Source organism: Oncorhynchus tshawytscha, linkage group LG01 (genome assembly GCF_018296145.1).
Source record: "Oncorhynchus tshawytscha isolate Ot180627B linkage group LG01, Otsh_v2.0, whole genome shotgun sequence".
Taxonomy (NCBI): Eukaryota; Metazoa; Chordata; class Actinopteri; order Salmoniformes; family Salmonidae; genus Oncorhynchus; species Oncorhynchus tshawytscha.
The window spans coordinates 76,932,575-76,947,604 of NC_056429.1; the positions used below are offsets into that span (position 1 = coordinate 76,932,575).

At 38.5% G+C, this 15,030-nt stretch overlaps 1 protein-coding gene across 1 annotated transcript in view; it reads left to right on the forward strand.

The window, feature by feature from the left end:
* LOC112261014 (CUB and sushi domain-containing protein 1-like) overlaps nucleotides 1-15,030 on the forward strand; it is a 208,810-nt gene that overhangs the window by 67,356 nt on the left and 126,424 nt on the right. The window contains 8 exon segments of the mRNA XM_042328356.1: nucleotides 2,237-2,393; nucleotides 8,173-8,364; nucleotides 9,205-9,331; nucleotides 10,281-10,483; nucleotides 10,894-11,085; nucleotides 11,924-12,062; nucleotides 12,877-13,084; nucleotides 14,625-14,817. Of these exon segments, the coding sequence (XP_042184290.1) occupies nucleotides 2,237-2,393; nucleotides 8,173-8,364; nucleotides 9,205-9,331; nucleotides 10,281-10,483; nucleotides 10,894-11,085; nucleotides 11,924-12,062; nucleotides 12,877-13,084; nucleotides 14,625-14,817 (1,411 nt within the window).

The window sequence follows — 15,030 nt, forward strand, 5'->3', positions numbered from 1 at the left end:
TGACCAACTTAATTGTGATGTGGAGGAGGGCAGTTAATGAGTTACGAAAGAGTTATGACCCTCAACTACACAATTTGAGCCATACAAGTTAACCTGAGGAGTCAACCCTGTGGGGACCCCATACACTATTGACCTCAGTGAGAAGAAGAAGAAGAAGAAGAAGAAGATAAGTCACGGGCCTCCCCCGGCTGGTGGGGGAAATGGGGCTAGTACAGGCTATATATATATATATATACCGTAAATATATATATACAGTGGGGCAAAAAGTATTTAGTCAGCCACCAATTGTACAAGTTCTCCCACTTAAAAAGATGAGAGAGGCCTGTAATTTACATCATAGGTACACTTCAACTATGACAGACAAAATGAGGGAAAAAATCCAGAAAATCACATTGTAGGATTTTTAATGAATTTATTTGCAAATTATGGTGGAAAATAAGTATTTGGTCACCTACAAACAAGCAAGATTTCTGGCTCTCACAGACCTGTAACTTCTTCTTTAAGAGGCTCCTCTGTCCTCCACTCGTTACCTGTATTAATGCCACCTGTTTGAACTTGTTATCAGAATAAAAGACAACTGTCCACAACCTCAAACAGTCACACTCCAAACTCCACTATGGCCAAGACCAAAGAGCTGTCAAAGGACACCAGAAACAAAATTGTAGACCTGCACCAGGCTGGGAAGACTGAATCTGCAATAGGTAAGCAGCTTGGTTTGAAGAAATCAACTGTGGGAGCAATTATTAGGAAATGGAAGACATACAAGACCACTGATAATCTCCCTCGATCTGGGGCTCCACGCAAGATCTCACCCCGTGGGGTCAAAATGATCACAAGAACGTTGAGCAAAAATCCCAGAACCACATGGGGGGACCTAGTGAATGATCTGCAGAGAACTGGGACCAAAGTAACAAAGCCTACCATCAGTAACACACTACGCCGCCAGGGACTCAAATCCTGCAGTGCCAGACGTGTCCCCCTGCTTAAGCCAGTACATGTCCAGGCTCATCTGAAGTTTGCTAGAGAGCATTTGGATGATCCAGAAGAAGATTGGGAGAATGTCATATGGTCAGATGAAACCAAAATATAACTTTTTGGTAAAAACTCAACTCGTTGTGTTTGGAGGACAAAGAATGCTGAGTTGCATCCAAAGAACACCATACCTACTGTGAAGCATGGGGGTGGAAACATCATGCTTTGGGGCTGTTTTTCTGCAAAGGGACCAGGACGACTGATCCGTGTAAAGGAAAGAATGAATGGGGCCATGTATCGTGAGATTTTGAGTGAAAACCTTCTTCCATCAGCAAGGGCATTGAAGATGAAACGTGGCTGGGTCTTTCAGCATGACAATGATCCCAAACACACCGCCTGGGCAATGAAGGAGTGGCTTCGTAAGAAGCATTTCAAGGTCCCGGAGTGGCCTAGCCAGTCTCCAGATCTTAACCCCATAGAAAATCTTTGGAGGGAGTTGAATGTCCATGTTGCCCAGCAACAGCCCCAAAACATCACTGCTCTAGAGGAGATCTGCATGGAGGAATGGGCCAAAATACCAGCAACAGTGTGTGAAAACCTTATGAAGACTTACAGAAAACGATTGACCTCTGTCATTGCCAACAAAGGGTATATAACAAAGTATTGAGATAAACTTTTGTTATTGACCAAATACTTATTTTCCACCATAATTTGCAAATAAATTCATTAAAAATCCTACAATGTGATTTTCTGGATTTTTTTTCTCATTTTGTCTGTCATAGTTGAAGTGTACCTATGATGAAAATTACAGGCCTCTCTCATTTTTTTAAGTGGGAGAACTTGCACAATTGGTGGCTGACTAAATACTTTTTTGCCCTACTGTATTTATATCAGCATTATTTTCTAAATGTGGTTTGGCAGAAGCATGCTTTTGAGAAACAGCCATAATAATGATACTAAGCTCTAATTGCAATGATTTATCTATTAAGATACCTACATATGAGCTCTTGCATAGCATGACATGAATGCGCTATGGATATACAATAAATATTTTTCAATAAATGAACCTTTAATAATAAGATTAGGACCTGTTGTAACACATTCAATAAATGTTTACGGAGGTGTGTAATCAATGCGTTATGTATATATAGTTAAAGTAAATCGTTATCGTTATTATTTATATTGTTATTATTATTATATTCCCTTGAATATTAATAGTATTTTGAGAAACCTGTGCCTTATAGTGTTGTTATTTCATCAACAGGTGTATGACGGAAAGGATACTTCATATCGTCTTCTTGGCAATTTCTCCAAAACAGACATGTACAATGCCGTCATCAACAGTACCTCAAATCACCTCTGGATTGAGTTCAACAGCAACGGCACTGAAACCAATAAGGGGTTCAGACTGACGTACAGCAGTAGGTAGACTATGTCCTAGAACAAATGTGAGACAGCCTCTATAGATATTCCCTGATTCGTGTCCAAATAGGCTTTACTGAGAAACAGCCCCCCTCAAGACTAACCCAATTTCCAATTATAAGCTTACAGTAGTTCCTCCTTTAAAAGTTGCGAGCTTACCTTAAAGGTAATTTGTGGTTTAGTACGGTACTCTGCGTCACTACCTCATTGCTTCAGACCAGCTCAAGGGGGAGTTAGAGCACTGATTAAGCTTTTGGGTCCAACTGTGTCTCTAACTGACAATGAGTGGGCGACATAAACCTAAAGAGAAACTGAAAAGTGGGCGCGACTTCAGTATTACTTACTAAAGTTCCAGTGAGCAACAATTTGATTGTATTCATTAGACAACTTTGTTCCAATATTTCTGTAATTCAGTGTTATTTATTCCCATAGTAATTCATTATGGATCCATAACTAGATCAACATCGGCATTTTGAAAGAGTGTTTTTATCATTATTTTATTAACGAAAGCATAAAAATGCTGATGAAGAAATACAGTACTCTACAGTATATGCTTTTACATTTGGATAACAAAGCATTTAAAGCATTTTGAAGATATAAGCCACCTGGATTTGTTTATTAGGCTACTGTGCAGTCTGACAAGTAAACATAGCCTGTTTTTACACAAAGGTTTTTATTATTTTACTTTGTTATGATTATTTTGCTCTTACTGTAAAACTGTAGGCCACTCCCGACCGGTCACTTTGTACAGTGTCTCAGTGGCGCAATGTGTCTAAGACACTGTCTAAGACACTGCATAGCAGTGCAAGTTGTGTTACTACAGATGTTCAATTGCCCGTGCTGGCCTTGACCCATGAGATGACTGTAGGTGTTTGGTTTTTCTCCCTCTAAAAACTTAAATAAATCATTCTAAATAACAAACTGGCTTTATTTACAAATTATTAATAATGTTCAAGAAAAGCCTTTTTCTCGCTCATTTTACGTTATTTGAAAACAAAATCATCGCCAAAATATTTAAGGGGCATTGCGCTGGGCATTGCGCTGACTAGGGAAATGTTCCCTCTGTTCTTAGTGCCAGTTTGCACGTTCAAACTAAAACAATGTAACTAATAATGGCATCTTCATGCTTTCATTAATAAAATAATATATACAAATAGATATAACTGAATTACAGAAATATCCTCCAATCCTCTATAATGTGCTGTTAAAAGTGTTGTAGGTCTTATTTATTTAAAGAGCATATTGAAGTTAGAAGCAAAAGCCTACATCTATTTTAGCACTGTATCACGCTGCTCTGAGACAAGCATGGGGACTGGTCTTGATAAATCTATGAGATTTTATTTTCACTGAATCTCCGTTTGGGTATTGGTTAGAATAGAATTAGAAAATTAGGGTGTAGAAATGTTATGCTCTTAGTGTAACCTTTATTTAACTAGGCAAGTCAGAAGAACAAATTCTTATTTACAGGGATAGCCTACTCCTTCCTCCCTGTCGGGGAATTGAACCCCGGTCTCCCGCTGGACTGGATTCTTTAGCTAAATATCCCAGTACTGTACTCCCGGCCGTCCTGTTGTACAGCTCCATATTTCCCTTCCATCCTAACGGAAACCCAGAGGGTTTTTAATTTTCCTTGAAATAGAAACACCATAGTATGAATCAAATTAATCCCAAACTCTGAAAGTAGTTGGAAAGGTAGATTTAAATGATTTGTGACATTGTGGTTACAATAAAGAATGTAAACAAGATTTTTATTTACAGTAGTGATTGACAGCTGATGGCATTTTGAAATACTTGTAGCCCGATTAGCAGGACAATAGACTCTTTATAGCCCTGCTACTTCCCTGCAATGTATGCGATGCTTAAACACTCTGAAGTGTTACATTTCTAACTCAAAACAGCAGTACAGTATTTATTCATCAACATCTTTATGCTTTCGTTAATAAAATAATAATAAAAATATTCTTTAAAAATGCTGATGTTTATTTAGTTATGAATCCATATAGAATTGCTATGTGAATAAATATCACTGAATTACAGAAATGTCCTCCAATCCTCTAAATGTAATTATTTGCGGAGAAATATTGGAACAAAGTTGTCTAATGAAGGTAAACAAATTGTTGCTTACTGGAAAATATTCTTTCAAACACACGGCCATGTTGTACAGTGACATTATGGCTATTAGCAGGGCTATATTTTTGCCTTTATGGGCGGCGCACAATTGGCCCAGGGTTTCTCTCCGTCAAAAAACAGAAATAAATATTTGACCTTTACAAATATTATTTTGTCCTTTATTGAGATTACAATCGCTCTCTTTAATTTTTTGAAAACGAAATAACTTCCAAAATATTGTTATATATGATCAAGTTGATGACACAGTCATATAGCATTATGGGCTATTAGCAGGATAATATACCTTTACCAACACCTCTCTGTATTTTGATCATTTGTGGATGGGGGCTCCCGCAGTGCAAACGGATGCAGGTTCGATACCCGTGCCGACCTCCACCGGTAGACCCATGAGGCGGCTTTAGTGGTTAGAGCAGTAACCATAAGGTTGCAAGTTCAAACCCCCGAGCTGACAAGGTACAAATCTGTTGTTCTGCCCCTGAACAGGCAGGTAACCCACTGTTCCTAGTCCGTCATTGAAAATAAGAATTTGTTCTTAACTGACTTGCCTTGTTAAATAAAGGTAAAAAAAAGGCGGCTTTCGGTTTCAATTTAGAATCTTCCAATCCTCTATATGTAATCACGTCATGTTTTTCGATATACTGTAGGCCTACCGTAGGCGGCATGAGTCTCACTAGTGTTGAGTAATATGCTGTTAAATGTGGTGTAGGTCTTATTTATTTAAGGAGCATATTGAAGTTAGAAGCAATAGGATTTAAAGCTAAAGCCTACAACTATTTTAGCACCATTTTGCACTGCTCTGAGACAAGCATGGGGACTGGTCTTGATAAATTTATGAGATTTTTATTTTCACTTAATCTCAATTTGGGCATTGGTTAGAGAATAGTCAGTTAAGAACACATTCTTATTTACAAGGACAGCCTACACCTTCCTCCCCATTGGAGAATTGATCCCCGGGCTCCCGCGTGCCCTGCCCGCATGACTTGGGGATTCTTTAGCGAAATAGCCCAGAACTGTACTGCTGACCGTCACGTTGTACAGCGCCATATATTCCATTCCATCCTAATGGAAGCCCGGAGGGTTTTTCGTTTTTTACATGGAATAGAAACACCATAATATTAATCTAAGTAATTAACCAAGTACCAGTCAAAAGTTTAGACACACCTACTCATTCCAGGATTTGTCTTTATTTTTTTACTATTTTCTACATTGTAGAATAATAGTGAAGACATCACAACTATGAAATAGCACATATGGAATCAGTTAAGAACAAATTCTTATTTACAAGGACAGCCTACTCCTTCCTCCCCATCAGGGAATTGAACGCCGGCCACCCGCGTGGCCACATTCTCTAGTGCAGCCATTATTGAAGGCACTTGAGGTCAACGAGAAAGTCTGGACATGGCCTGCTCTCCCTTATGTGAGGAATTTGACACATTCCCATGTTTACTACAGTATGTACTGTAGGCTATGTTTACTTGTCAGACTGCACAATAGCCTAATAAACAAATCCAGGTGGCTTATATCTTCAAAATGATTTAAATGCTTTGTTATCCAAATGTAAAAGCATATACAGTACAGTACTGTATTTCTTCATCAGCATTTTATGCTTTCGTTAATAAAATAATGATAAATATACTCTTTCAAAATGCCGATGTTGATCTAGTTATGGATCATTAATGAATTACTATGGGAATAAATAACACTGAATTACAGAAATATTGGAACAAAGTTGTCTCATGAATGCAATCAAATTGTTGCTCACTGGAAAATACTCTTTCTAACACACGGTCACGTTGTACAGCACCATTATGGCTATTAGCAGGGCTATATTTTAGCCATTATAAATATTATTTTGGCCTTTATTCAGATTACAATCGCTCATTTAATTTTTTTAAAAATAATTATCTCCAAAATATCGTTATATATAGCCTTCCCGCTGTGGATGTCTATTTCAGCTCTGTTTCGCGCTGCTCTGAGACAAGCAGGAGAAATTAAAATGTTCAATTATATTCCTGTAACGATCGTTGTCCTCCTCAGATGAGGAATAGGAAGGATCGGACCACAATGCAGCGTTGTAAGTGTCCATGATAATTTATTATATCAGAACAAGAAAAATACAAAATAACAAAGTGAAGGAAAGAAATGAAAATCGAAACAGTTCTGTATGGTGAAAACACAGACACAGAAAACAACTACCCACAAACATGAGGTGGGAACAGGCTACCTAAGTATGGTTCTCAATCAGAGACAACGATTGACAGCTGCCTCTTATTGGGAACCATACCAGGCCAAACACATAGAACTATAACACACAGAACAAACATAGAATGCCCACCCCAACTCACGCCCTGACCAAACTAAAATAGAGACATTAAAAAGTAACTAAGGTCAGGACGTGACAATTCCATCATATTCTTATGATATATGTGTTGCCAGAATATCAGCAAGTGATGTCTGCTAAATAATCAAGTTAGGTTTCTTCAGAAATAAATCATTCTAAATAACAAACTGGTTTTATTTACAAATTAGTGAGAATGTCTCAACCCATGTTCAAGAATGGCCTTTTTCTCGCTCACTCTATGTTAAATGAAAACGAAATCTCCAAAATATTGTTACTTTTTAAATAAAGCGATTATTATTATTGTTATTATTATTAATTCATTTAGAATGATATTAAAAACCCTTAGATATTATCAGATATTCTCACAGATCCTAATGGAAAGTGCCCCTTAGACATTAATTTAGAATCTTCCAATCCTCTATATGTAATTATTGGCGGAGAGTCACGCCATGTTTTTTAAAAATATATACTGTAGGCCTACCAAAGGCAAAATGAGTATTGGTTACACTACAATTAGGGTGTGGAAATGTTATTTCCTTTAGATATTCATTTAAATTCCTCCAATCCTCTTATGCTGTAGCCTACTCCCAACCGTCACATTGTACAGCGCAATATTTTCCATTACATCCTAACGGAAACCCTGAGGGTTTTGATTTTTGTTTTTCTTGGAATTGAAACACCATAATATTAATCTAATTAATTAAGCCAATTTTTTAAATCAATGTACTACGTTATTACAAAAAAAGGTTTTAAATTCTCTACTAATGCCAATAGGTGGGCTGCAGTATGACGCAACTTTTAAAGGAGGAACCACTGTACACCAATAACAAAAAGGCCTCGTATTGTATGTTTAGTCCTTGTTTACTTGCCCTATATGAACAGTATTATCTTTCACATTAGTTGAAAGTGGTCTGATGGACAACCTCTACAGGTAAAGGCACAAATGTATCTTGTTTCAAGAATGTATATATTTTGTAAGTAAGTACAATATCGTGAATTTCTCATGAGAGAGTAGTTTAAGATGGTAAACAAAAAAATCTATAATGCCAGTGAGCGTTGCAGTTGTGCGTTGAGACAGATATATCTGCTTCCATTCATTCTACACTAACCTTGAACTACAATATTGCATGCTCAAGGCTGATGTATGAAAAGCATCACTAATATAAAGTCAAACTAGAACGCTTGAAGCAGCTTGCTTTATTTCACCAGACAGATGTCTTTTTTATTGTTAAACCTTTGTCATTAATGAAAATAAATTAATGATTGTTATGTTTGAATGGGTAACAGTCTCAAATCTGTCTTTGTAGGTTTTGACCTTGTCAAGTGTGAAGAACCAGGAACTCCGAATTACGGATACAAGATTCAAGATGATGGCCATTTTGCAAACACATTTGTATTGTACAGTTGTAACCCTGGATATACTCTCCATGGAAGCAGCACTCTGACATGCCTAAGTGGAGACCGTAGGGTTTGGGACAAACCTTTACCTTCCTGTCTAGGTGAGTGAGTCACAGCTGAAAAGAGACAAATCTCATCATCAAGGATACATTTCCTTATTATGGTGAAACACTTACCATTCCTAAGTAACATTTTGTTTACATTTTAATTACCATGGTAATGGTCAAGTTCAAGATACCCATACCAAAGGATTCATTTTCATCTGATGCGTTTGAAAATATTATACCGTTTTACCAGTCAACATGGAATTCGTTGTGTTGTCTGCATTCTTTCCCACTGTTATTAACATCGTACTGATTCCATTATATGACCAGCTTTGCCAGTTACGCTCTCTCAGGCTAACTCTGAGTCAAACCCCGGGCTAACATGCTGTCATTTATAGTATACTGAAATAGTTATGCTAGTTAACAGCTATGAACATTTATCCCCTAATGCTGGCTATATTATAGCCCCTAAAGCTATACAAAACATGTGGACAGTCTGAGCTTTCTGTACTGGAGAGAACTGATACATTACAGTGTCATTCTTCAGCCTCATTCCTTAATTAGCCTGGCTCGGTTCAGACAAATTTCCATACAGCCGAAAAGTAGCATGGAAAATAGATGACATTGCCTTAGGCTGCCATTGTATTTTTTATTTCCTTTGAACGATGTGACATAATAGGGATATCCTCTCCTCTTTTCCAGTGTCGTCAGCAGTCACTAAAATAATACACATGTATTTTGAGACGCTTGAGAACATATTTGATTCTTTCAAGTGCATGTAATGATGTGATGTATTATGTAATGTTTATAAATTCAGCTGGTTGATGCCAGAGAGAAGGCTTATTTAATCCGATTTCTATTTTTGATGATATGAGACATTTTGGTTTCCTTATCTAGCTGAATGTGGAGGCCACATCGCAGGTGCAATATCTGGACGGATACTATCCCCGGGTTACCCTGCGCCCTATGACAATAACCTCCACTGTACCTGGTCTATCGAAGCGGACACAGGCAAAACCATCAGGTACAGTATCTCACAATAGGGACACACCCCCTTGGAATAGGCAATTAGATACACAATAGCCCAATTTTTCTTGACTCCATTTAAATTTGAAATGAAATCAGCGAGTTTATAGCGAGGCGTGTCTAGTATAGCGGAGCAATTGTTCTGCTGCACTTTTGGAAAATAAGCTGTGATTAAATGTGCCATTGCTGATTGCATTTCACCCCACTGCTAGCCTTCCTACCATTAGCATCTATTCCTTCAAGTCCATTACTGGCTTCTTAAAAACAAAACAATAACCCCCAAAGATAAACCAATTATGCACGCTTGAAATGCCACAGAAATCAGATATGCCAATTCAGTTCAAGCAATTTACAGATGAAGGAGGAGGAGAGATACATTTGACATCACTGGCTATTAGACTTTATTAAGGAAATCTTCTCAAACCCGACCTCTTTAAAGAGTATCTTAAATAAATCTCATGACACTTGTCTTTTCCTACTATCACCGACTTTGCTATTAACTACTTTGTTAAGGGGAAATGTAATTACTATGATAGTGATATGTTGTTGTCTCACCTTTATGAATGCACTAATTAAAGTCACTCTGGATAGGAGCGCCTGCTAACTGAATAAAATGTAAAAATGGAAGGAACTCATCCTCTTCCTAATTATTGCTGATCATAACTGAAACATACCTTAAATGGTTTGGTGAGCAAGAATGATCTAATATAGATGTTTCATTGGTCTGAGACATGACTTGAGAAGTGGTTCTATAGAATTCCAATGATATTTTCTTATTACAAGTCAGTAGCAACCCTTGGTCAGTTGATTTATGGAGTATTGTTGAGTGTATAGGTGTTTGTCACAGATGTAAACCAATGGTAAAACCAGACTTCAGTATAAAAGGTTCTAATTCTTAAGGAGGTGCATAGTGTGTAATCAATATCCCCCTCCCTTTCTCTATTTAGCCTCCACTTCATAGTGTTTGACACGGAAGTGGCTCATGACATCCTGAAGGTGTGGGACGGTCCAACAGAGGGGGGTTTCCTCCTGAAGGAATGGAGTGGGTCAGCTCTACCTGAAGACACCCACAGCACCTTCAACATCCTAACGCTCCAGCTTGACAGTGATTACTTCATCAGCAAGTCAGGCTTCTCCATTCAGTTCTCAAGTAAGTAGTACCTGTCACAATGGACCAGAGGAATTCGGACATGACATTCTGTTCAGTAGCTTTTCAGACAAAGGTTACAGTATGTTTCTTGATATTCCCCTCTCTTTATCCTAATCTGGGCCATGTATAAAACACTGTTATGACAAATCCTTTTGACAAATAAGTATTTCATACAAATATATGTCAATTAAATTGAGCATTACATTTGTATATAAATGGCAAATACTTTCTGGAAATATGATTTAAAAGACAATTAGTCTCCACAAATCAGTTTGCTGCCAGTCCAGTGATTTCAACACATGAAATTATGCTTATATCTTTATCAGCCTTGGGCTGAAAAAAAAGAGAGTTGTATGATTTAAAACAGTCCTGTCAATATGTTTCTAAGGGATTCATTTGTGTGATTTCAGCTACTACTGCGACGACCTGTAATGACCCCGGAACGCCCCAAAATGGGACACGTTACGGGGATAGTCGGGAGCCTGGGGACACTATCACCTTCCAGTGTGACCCAGGTTACCAGGTCCAGGGCCTAGACAAGATCACCTGTGTACAGCTCAATAACAGGTTCTATTGGCAGCCAGACCCTCCGACCTGTATAGGTATGTTGCTTTGACCTCCACAGTAATGGAGAAATAATACATTTCTTTTCATGGCTATACCTGAATGTCATCAAAGGGTTTGTACAATAGGTAGATGTTCCCTTTAGGATTATTCTGCTGCAAAAAAAGTGATTTGGAATCTGTATATTAGGCCTATAGCGTTCCACTGTCTTGTTTCCATTGAAGGATTTGTGGTATCTGAAAATACATGTAAGCAGTGTTTTATGAACTACTTACTGTTGGTGTTGGGCACCCAACCACTCATTTGCATCAGTTGAATTACTTTATGTTGAATGAGTGGCATGTTTATTATAAGAATGAATGAAACCTTAAGAATGTAAACCATGCCTCAGAGTGTGAATCCCTGTGCGAAGAATGATTCATCAGTAACTGAAATGTAATTGGCATTTTCTGCCATTGTCAACAAATCCTTTGTCAGACAGTACACTTTGTCACTTCTAGTCATTTGACATGTTTACTACAACACTGATAATTGTTTGATGGAAGGCCATTTATAGGCCGAATCATTAGTAATGGTGGAAGATTACTAAGGTTATAAAAATATTGCTCTCACAGACCCTCCCAAACAAGCACATGATTGACAGGATTTTGCTTAGCACACACACTTAAATTGACAATAGAACAATGCTAAAAAGAAAAAGCAAAGATGCTAGTAACCCTTCTGAATGACAGTTGCAGGAAGGAATTCCATCACTACTGTTTGTCACTGAATGTCTATGGGGGCCTGTTTTGTCACTTCAATCACCGTAAACATTTAATGTGTTGGAGACATGTCGTATTAAAACATGTGTTGCCCTCACTCTCCTTGTTGTGATAGCTACCTGTGGCGGCAACGTGACAGGCCCTGCTGGGGTAATTCTATCACCCAACTATCCACAGCCCTACCCACCAGGAAAAGAATGTGACTGGAGAATTAAAGTCAACCCTGACTTTGTTATAGCCCTAATTTTCAGAAGGTATGTCACTCATGCTACGCTGTGATCCACCCACGGTAATAAGGACCAAAGTCAAAGAACAGATGGAAAGAGCGCATCCACTCTGTCTTTGTCAGTTTGGCAATTACCGTAAACAAACATCAAACACTATCAAACAATTCTGTGTTTGAGGTGAAATAGTTTGCCTTTGTTCAAATATTATCCAAATCGATGTGTTGTACTGTATTATCCAATATCCCTAGATGATACCTATAAATGGAATAGCTTTTATAAAATGTATAATTTTAGCTTTTTTTTACCTTTATTTAACTAGGCAAGTCAGTTAAGAACAAATTCTTATTTTCAATGATGGCCTAGGAACAGTGGGTTAACTGCCTTGTACAGGGGCAGAACGACAGATGTTTACCTTGTTTGCTTGGGGATCCGATCTTGCAACCTTTCGGTTACAAGTCCAATATTCTAACCACTAGGCTACCTGCCGCCCCAGAGTTATAGGCCTACAGTGTGATGAATGTAGAATACTTGCTAGCTGTGTATGTACCCACAGGAATTACGTTGACCCACAGGAATTACATTGATATTGAAAAATCAAAACAAACTGATCTGATCTTTCTAATAAAAGTTATAGACAGTACAGACGGCCCCCACATACCTGATTCAGGGTCAAGCCAGGCTGAGCCGGGCTGGCCTTGTCATAGTTGCTGGAAAAGACAAAGTGAAAGGAAATATGTGAAAAGGAAATATACGAGCCAGCACATTATGGTTCTGATTGACCCTATTGTGGGAATCAGGCATCAGTCTTTTATGGCCTAGGTTCTCTTTTGTATCCTCGCAGTTTCAACATGGAGCCCAGCTATGACTTCCTGCACATCTATGAGGGTGAGAACTCCAATGGTCCACTGATCAGCAGCCTGCAGGGAAACCAGGCCCCGGAGCGCATTGAGAGCAGTGGGAACAGCCTCTTCCTCGCCTTCAGAAGTGACGCCTCCCTCGGGATGTCTGGTTTTGCCATTGAATTCAAAGGCAAGTGATGCATCATGTTAGTCTCGTAGGAGGTGATCCTAGGTTCCTTTGAAAGTGTATAGCTCTGGCCATATTGTAAAGTTGATGTCTCTATAGAAATGTTTTCAATAGATATAGGTTGTTAGGATGAAAGATTTCTAGCCACAGGGTAATATATTTTGTAGACTATTTATTGATAAAGCCTTATTGCATGTGTTTATTCCTGTCAGCTACCTGTCCTTATAAGCTGGCCCTTTTGCCTGTTGTTTATAGAGAGCTATTCAGCATCTGAAAAACAGTAGGTTTTCCAACCTACGTCTTTGTATTAAATGCCTTTTGATTGAATGCATTGATGATCGACTGGATAAGTGGTTTTATTTATTAAGCCCGTTAACCATAAAGTTCACAAAACCCATGAACACAGATGTGTATAGTATTTTTCTTTTTTGACCTCTCCTTTCTTCTTGGAAGATTTATTAATACCAGTCAATAGCATAATTGGTTGTTTGATTTTGTACAGACGGCCCTGTATTTAGCTCTGCTTTTGTCAATATTAGAGCAGCTAATGACCTTTTATGGGACCTGGATGAGATTTGTCATCTCCCAAGTCTAAAATCACAATTTTTTCTCTAAATCAATCTCCAATATCGTAGTCCACCCCCCCCCATCCATGCACCGTTACTAAGGTAATTTAAATGTTGATTAAAGAAAAAAATGGCATTGCTTTTTCTGTTTTCCTGTTTTCATACTCATTACTGTAATATACTTCAGATTTTTCTTGTTTTCTACTACTGTATTTCTAATGTATTCATAAATCCATTTCAAAATGTACCTTTAGGTTATTGGCATTAGCATGTAGACTTTGGCCTTATATGTTGAGAAGCATTTCCTGTCTCTGGGTATTGAAATGCGGTTGAAATTGTGATGTACTGTAGCAATTTCAGTGATAGAATCTCCCACCACAGGCCTCCTACTTTCACCGCTCCCCAAAGCACAGGGCAGCAGAAAGAAGTGGGCTGTTAGCTGTCATCTTGTTTGGCAGTGTATACAAGCACCACCTCCAGAGCATTTTCCAACTGTCCTTCTTTGAGTGTCTTTTGCCAGATGGACACTGGTTGGCTGCCTCTACAGACCCACATGCTTACCTTGCATTTCCCTCTGCGCTGGTCTTTTCCATTGAGGATGCCTTGGAGCAACTCTACTGTACCTGCTCTTTTTTACACTCAAACTCCATGTGTTCTACCTCCTACATTAAGGTTCACCGCAGAGCCACAGCAGAAGTCTAGGCGATAAACTAGGGGATCAAAACATCAGTAGCAGCTTCTGGGAATCCCTGGAATGTTCCGTGTTTGAATGCATCAAATATCTCAGGATGCATACCCTACCTGTTCATGATATCTGGGCTTTTCAACTGCTGAGTTTCTTTTGCATTTATGGATAAATTACAAAGCTTTAGCAAAATAAAAATGGTTTTACATTTTCCTCCTTGGTGTTGTATTGAAATCAATTCTCTCTGCTCAAGACCTGTTGTCCTGCACAGTACTTTATCTTGAGCTTGTATATGTTTTCTATTCCACAGAGAAACCCAGGGAGGCATGTTTTGACCCTGGAAATATCATGAACGGCAGTCGTGTGGGGATGGACTACAAACTGGGCTCCACAGTGACCTATCAATGTAACTCTGGATATACTGCAGTTGGACAAGCCACAATCACATGTGTTATCGGTTTGGATGGAAAACCTATATGGAACAAGGCCCTACCAACGTGTAAAGGTACGATATTTTCGGTTTTGGTTTGCCTACAGTCCTATAAACTGATTTGCAACAGCTTATCAAAGAGAGAGTACCTTTTGTTGTTGTTGTTCTCACTTCAAGTCTAATTGGTTGGTCTTGGTACCATCATCACCACTATCAATCAAGGCTAATATCAAGCCAATTTTCACTGGCTTTACCAAATGGTTTTGAGGACCCCTTTTTTTCTTTGCA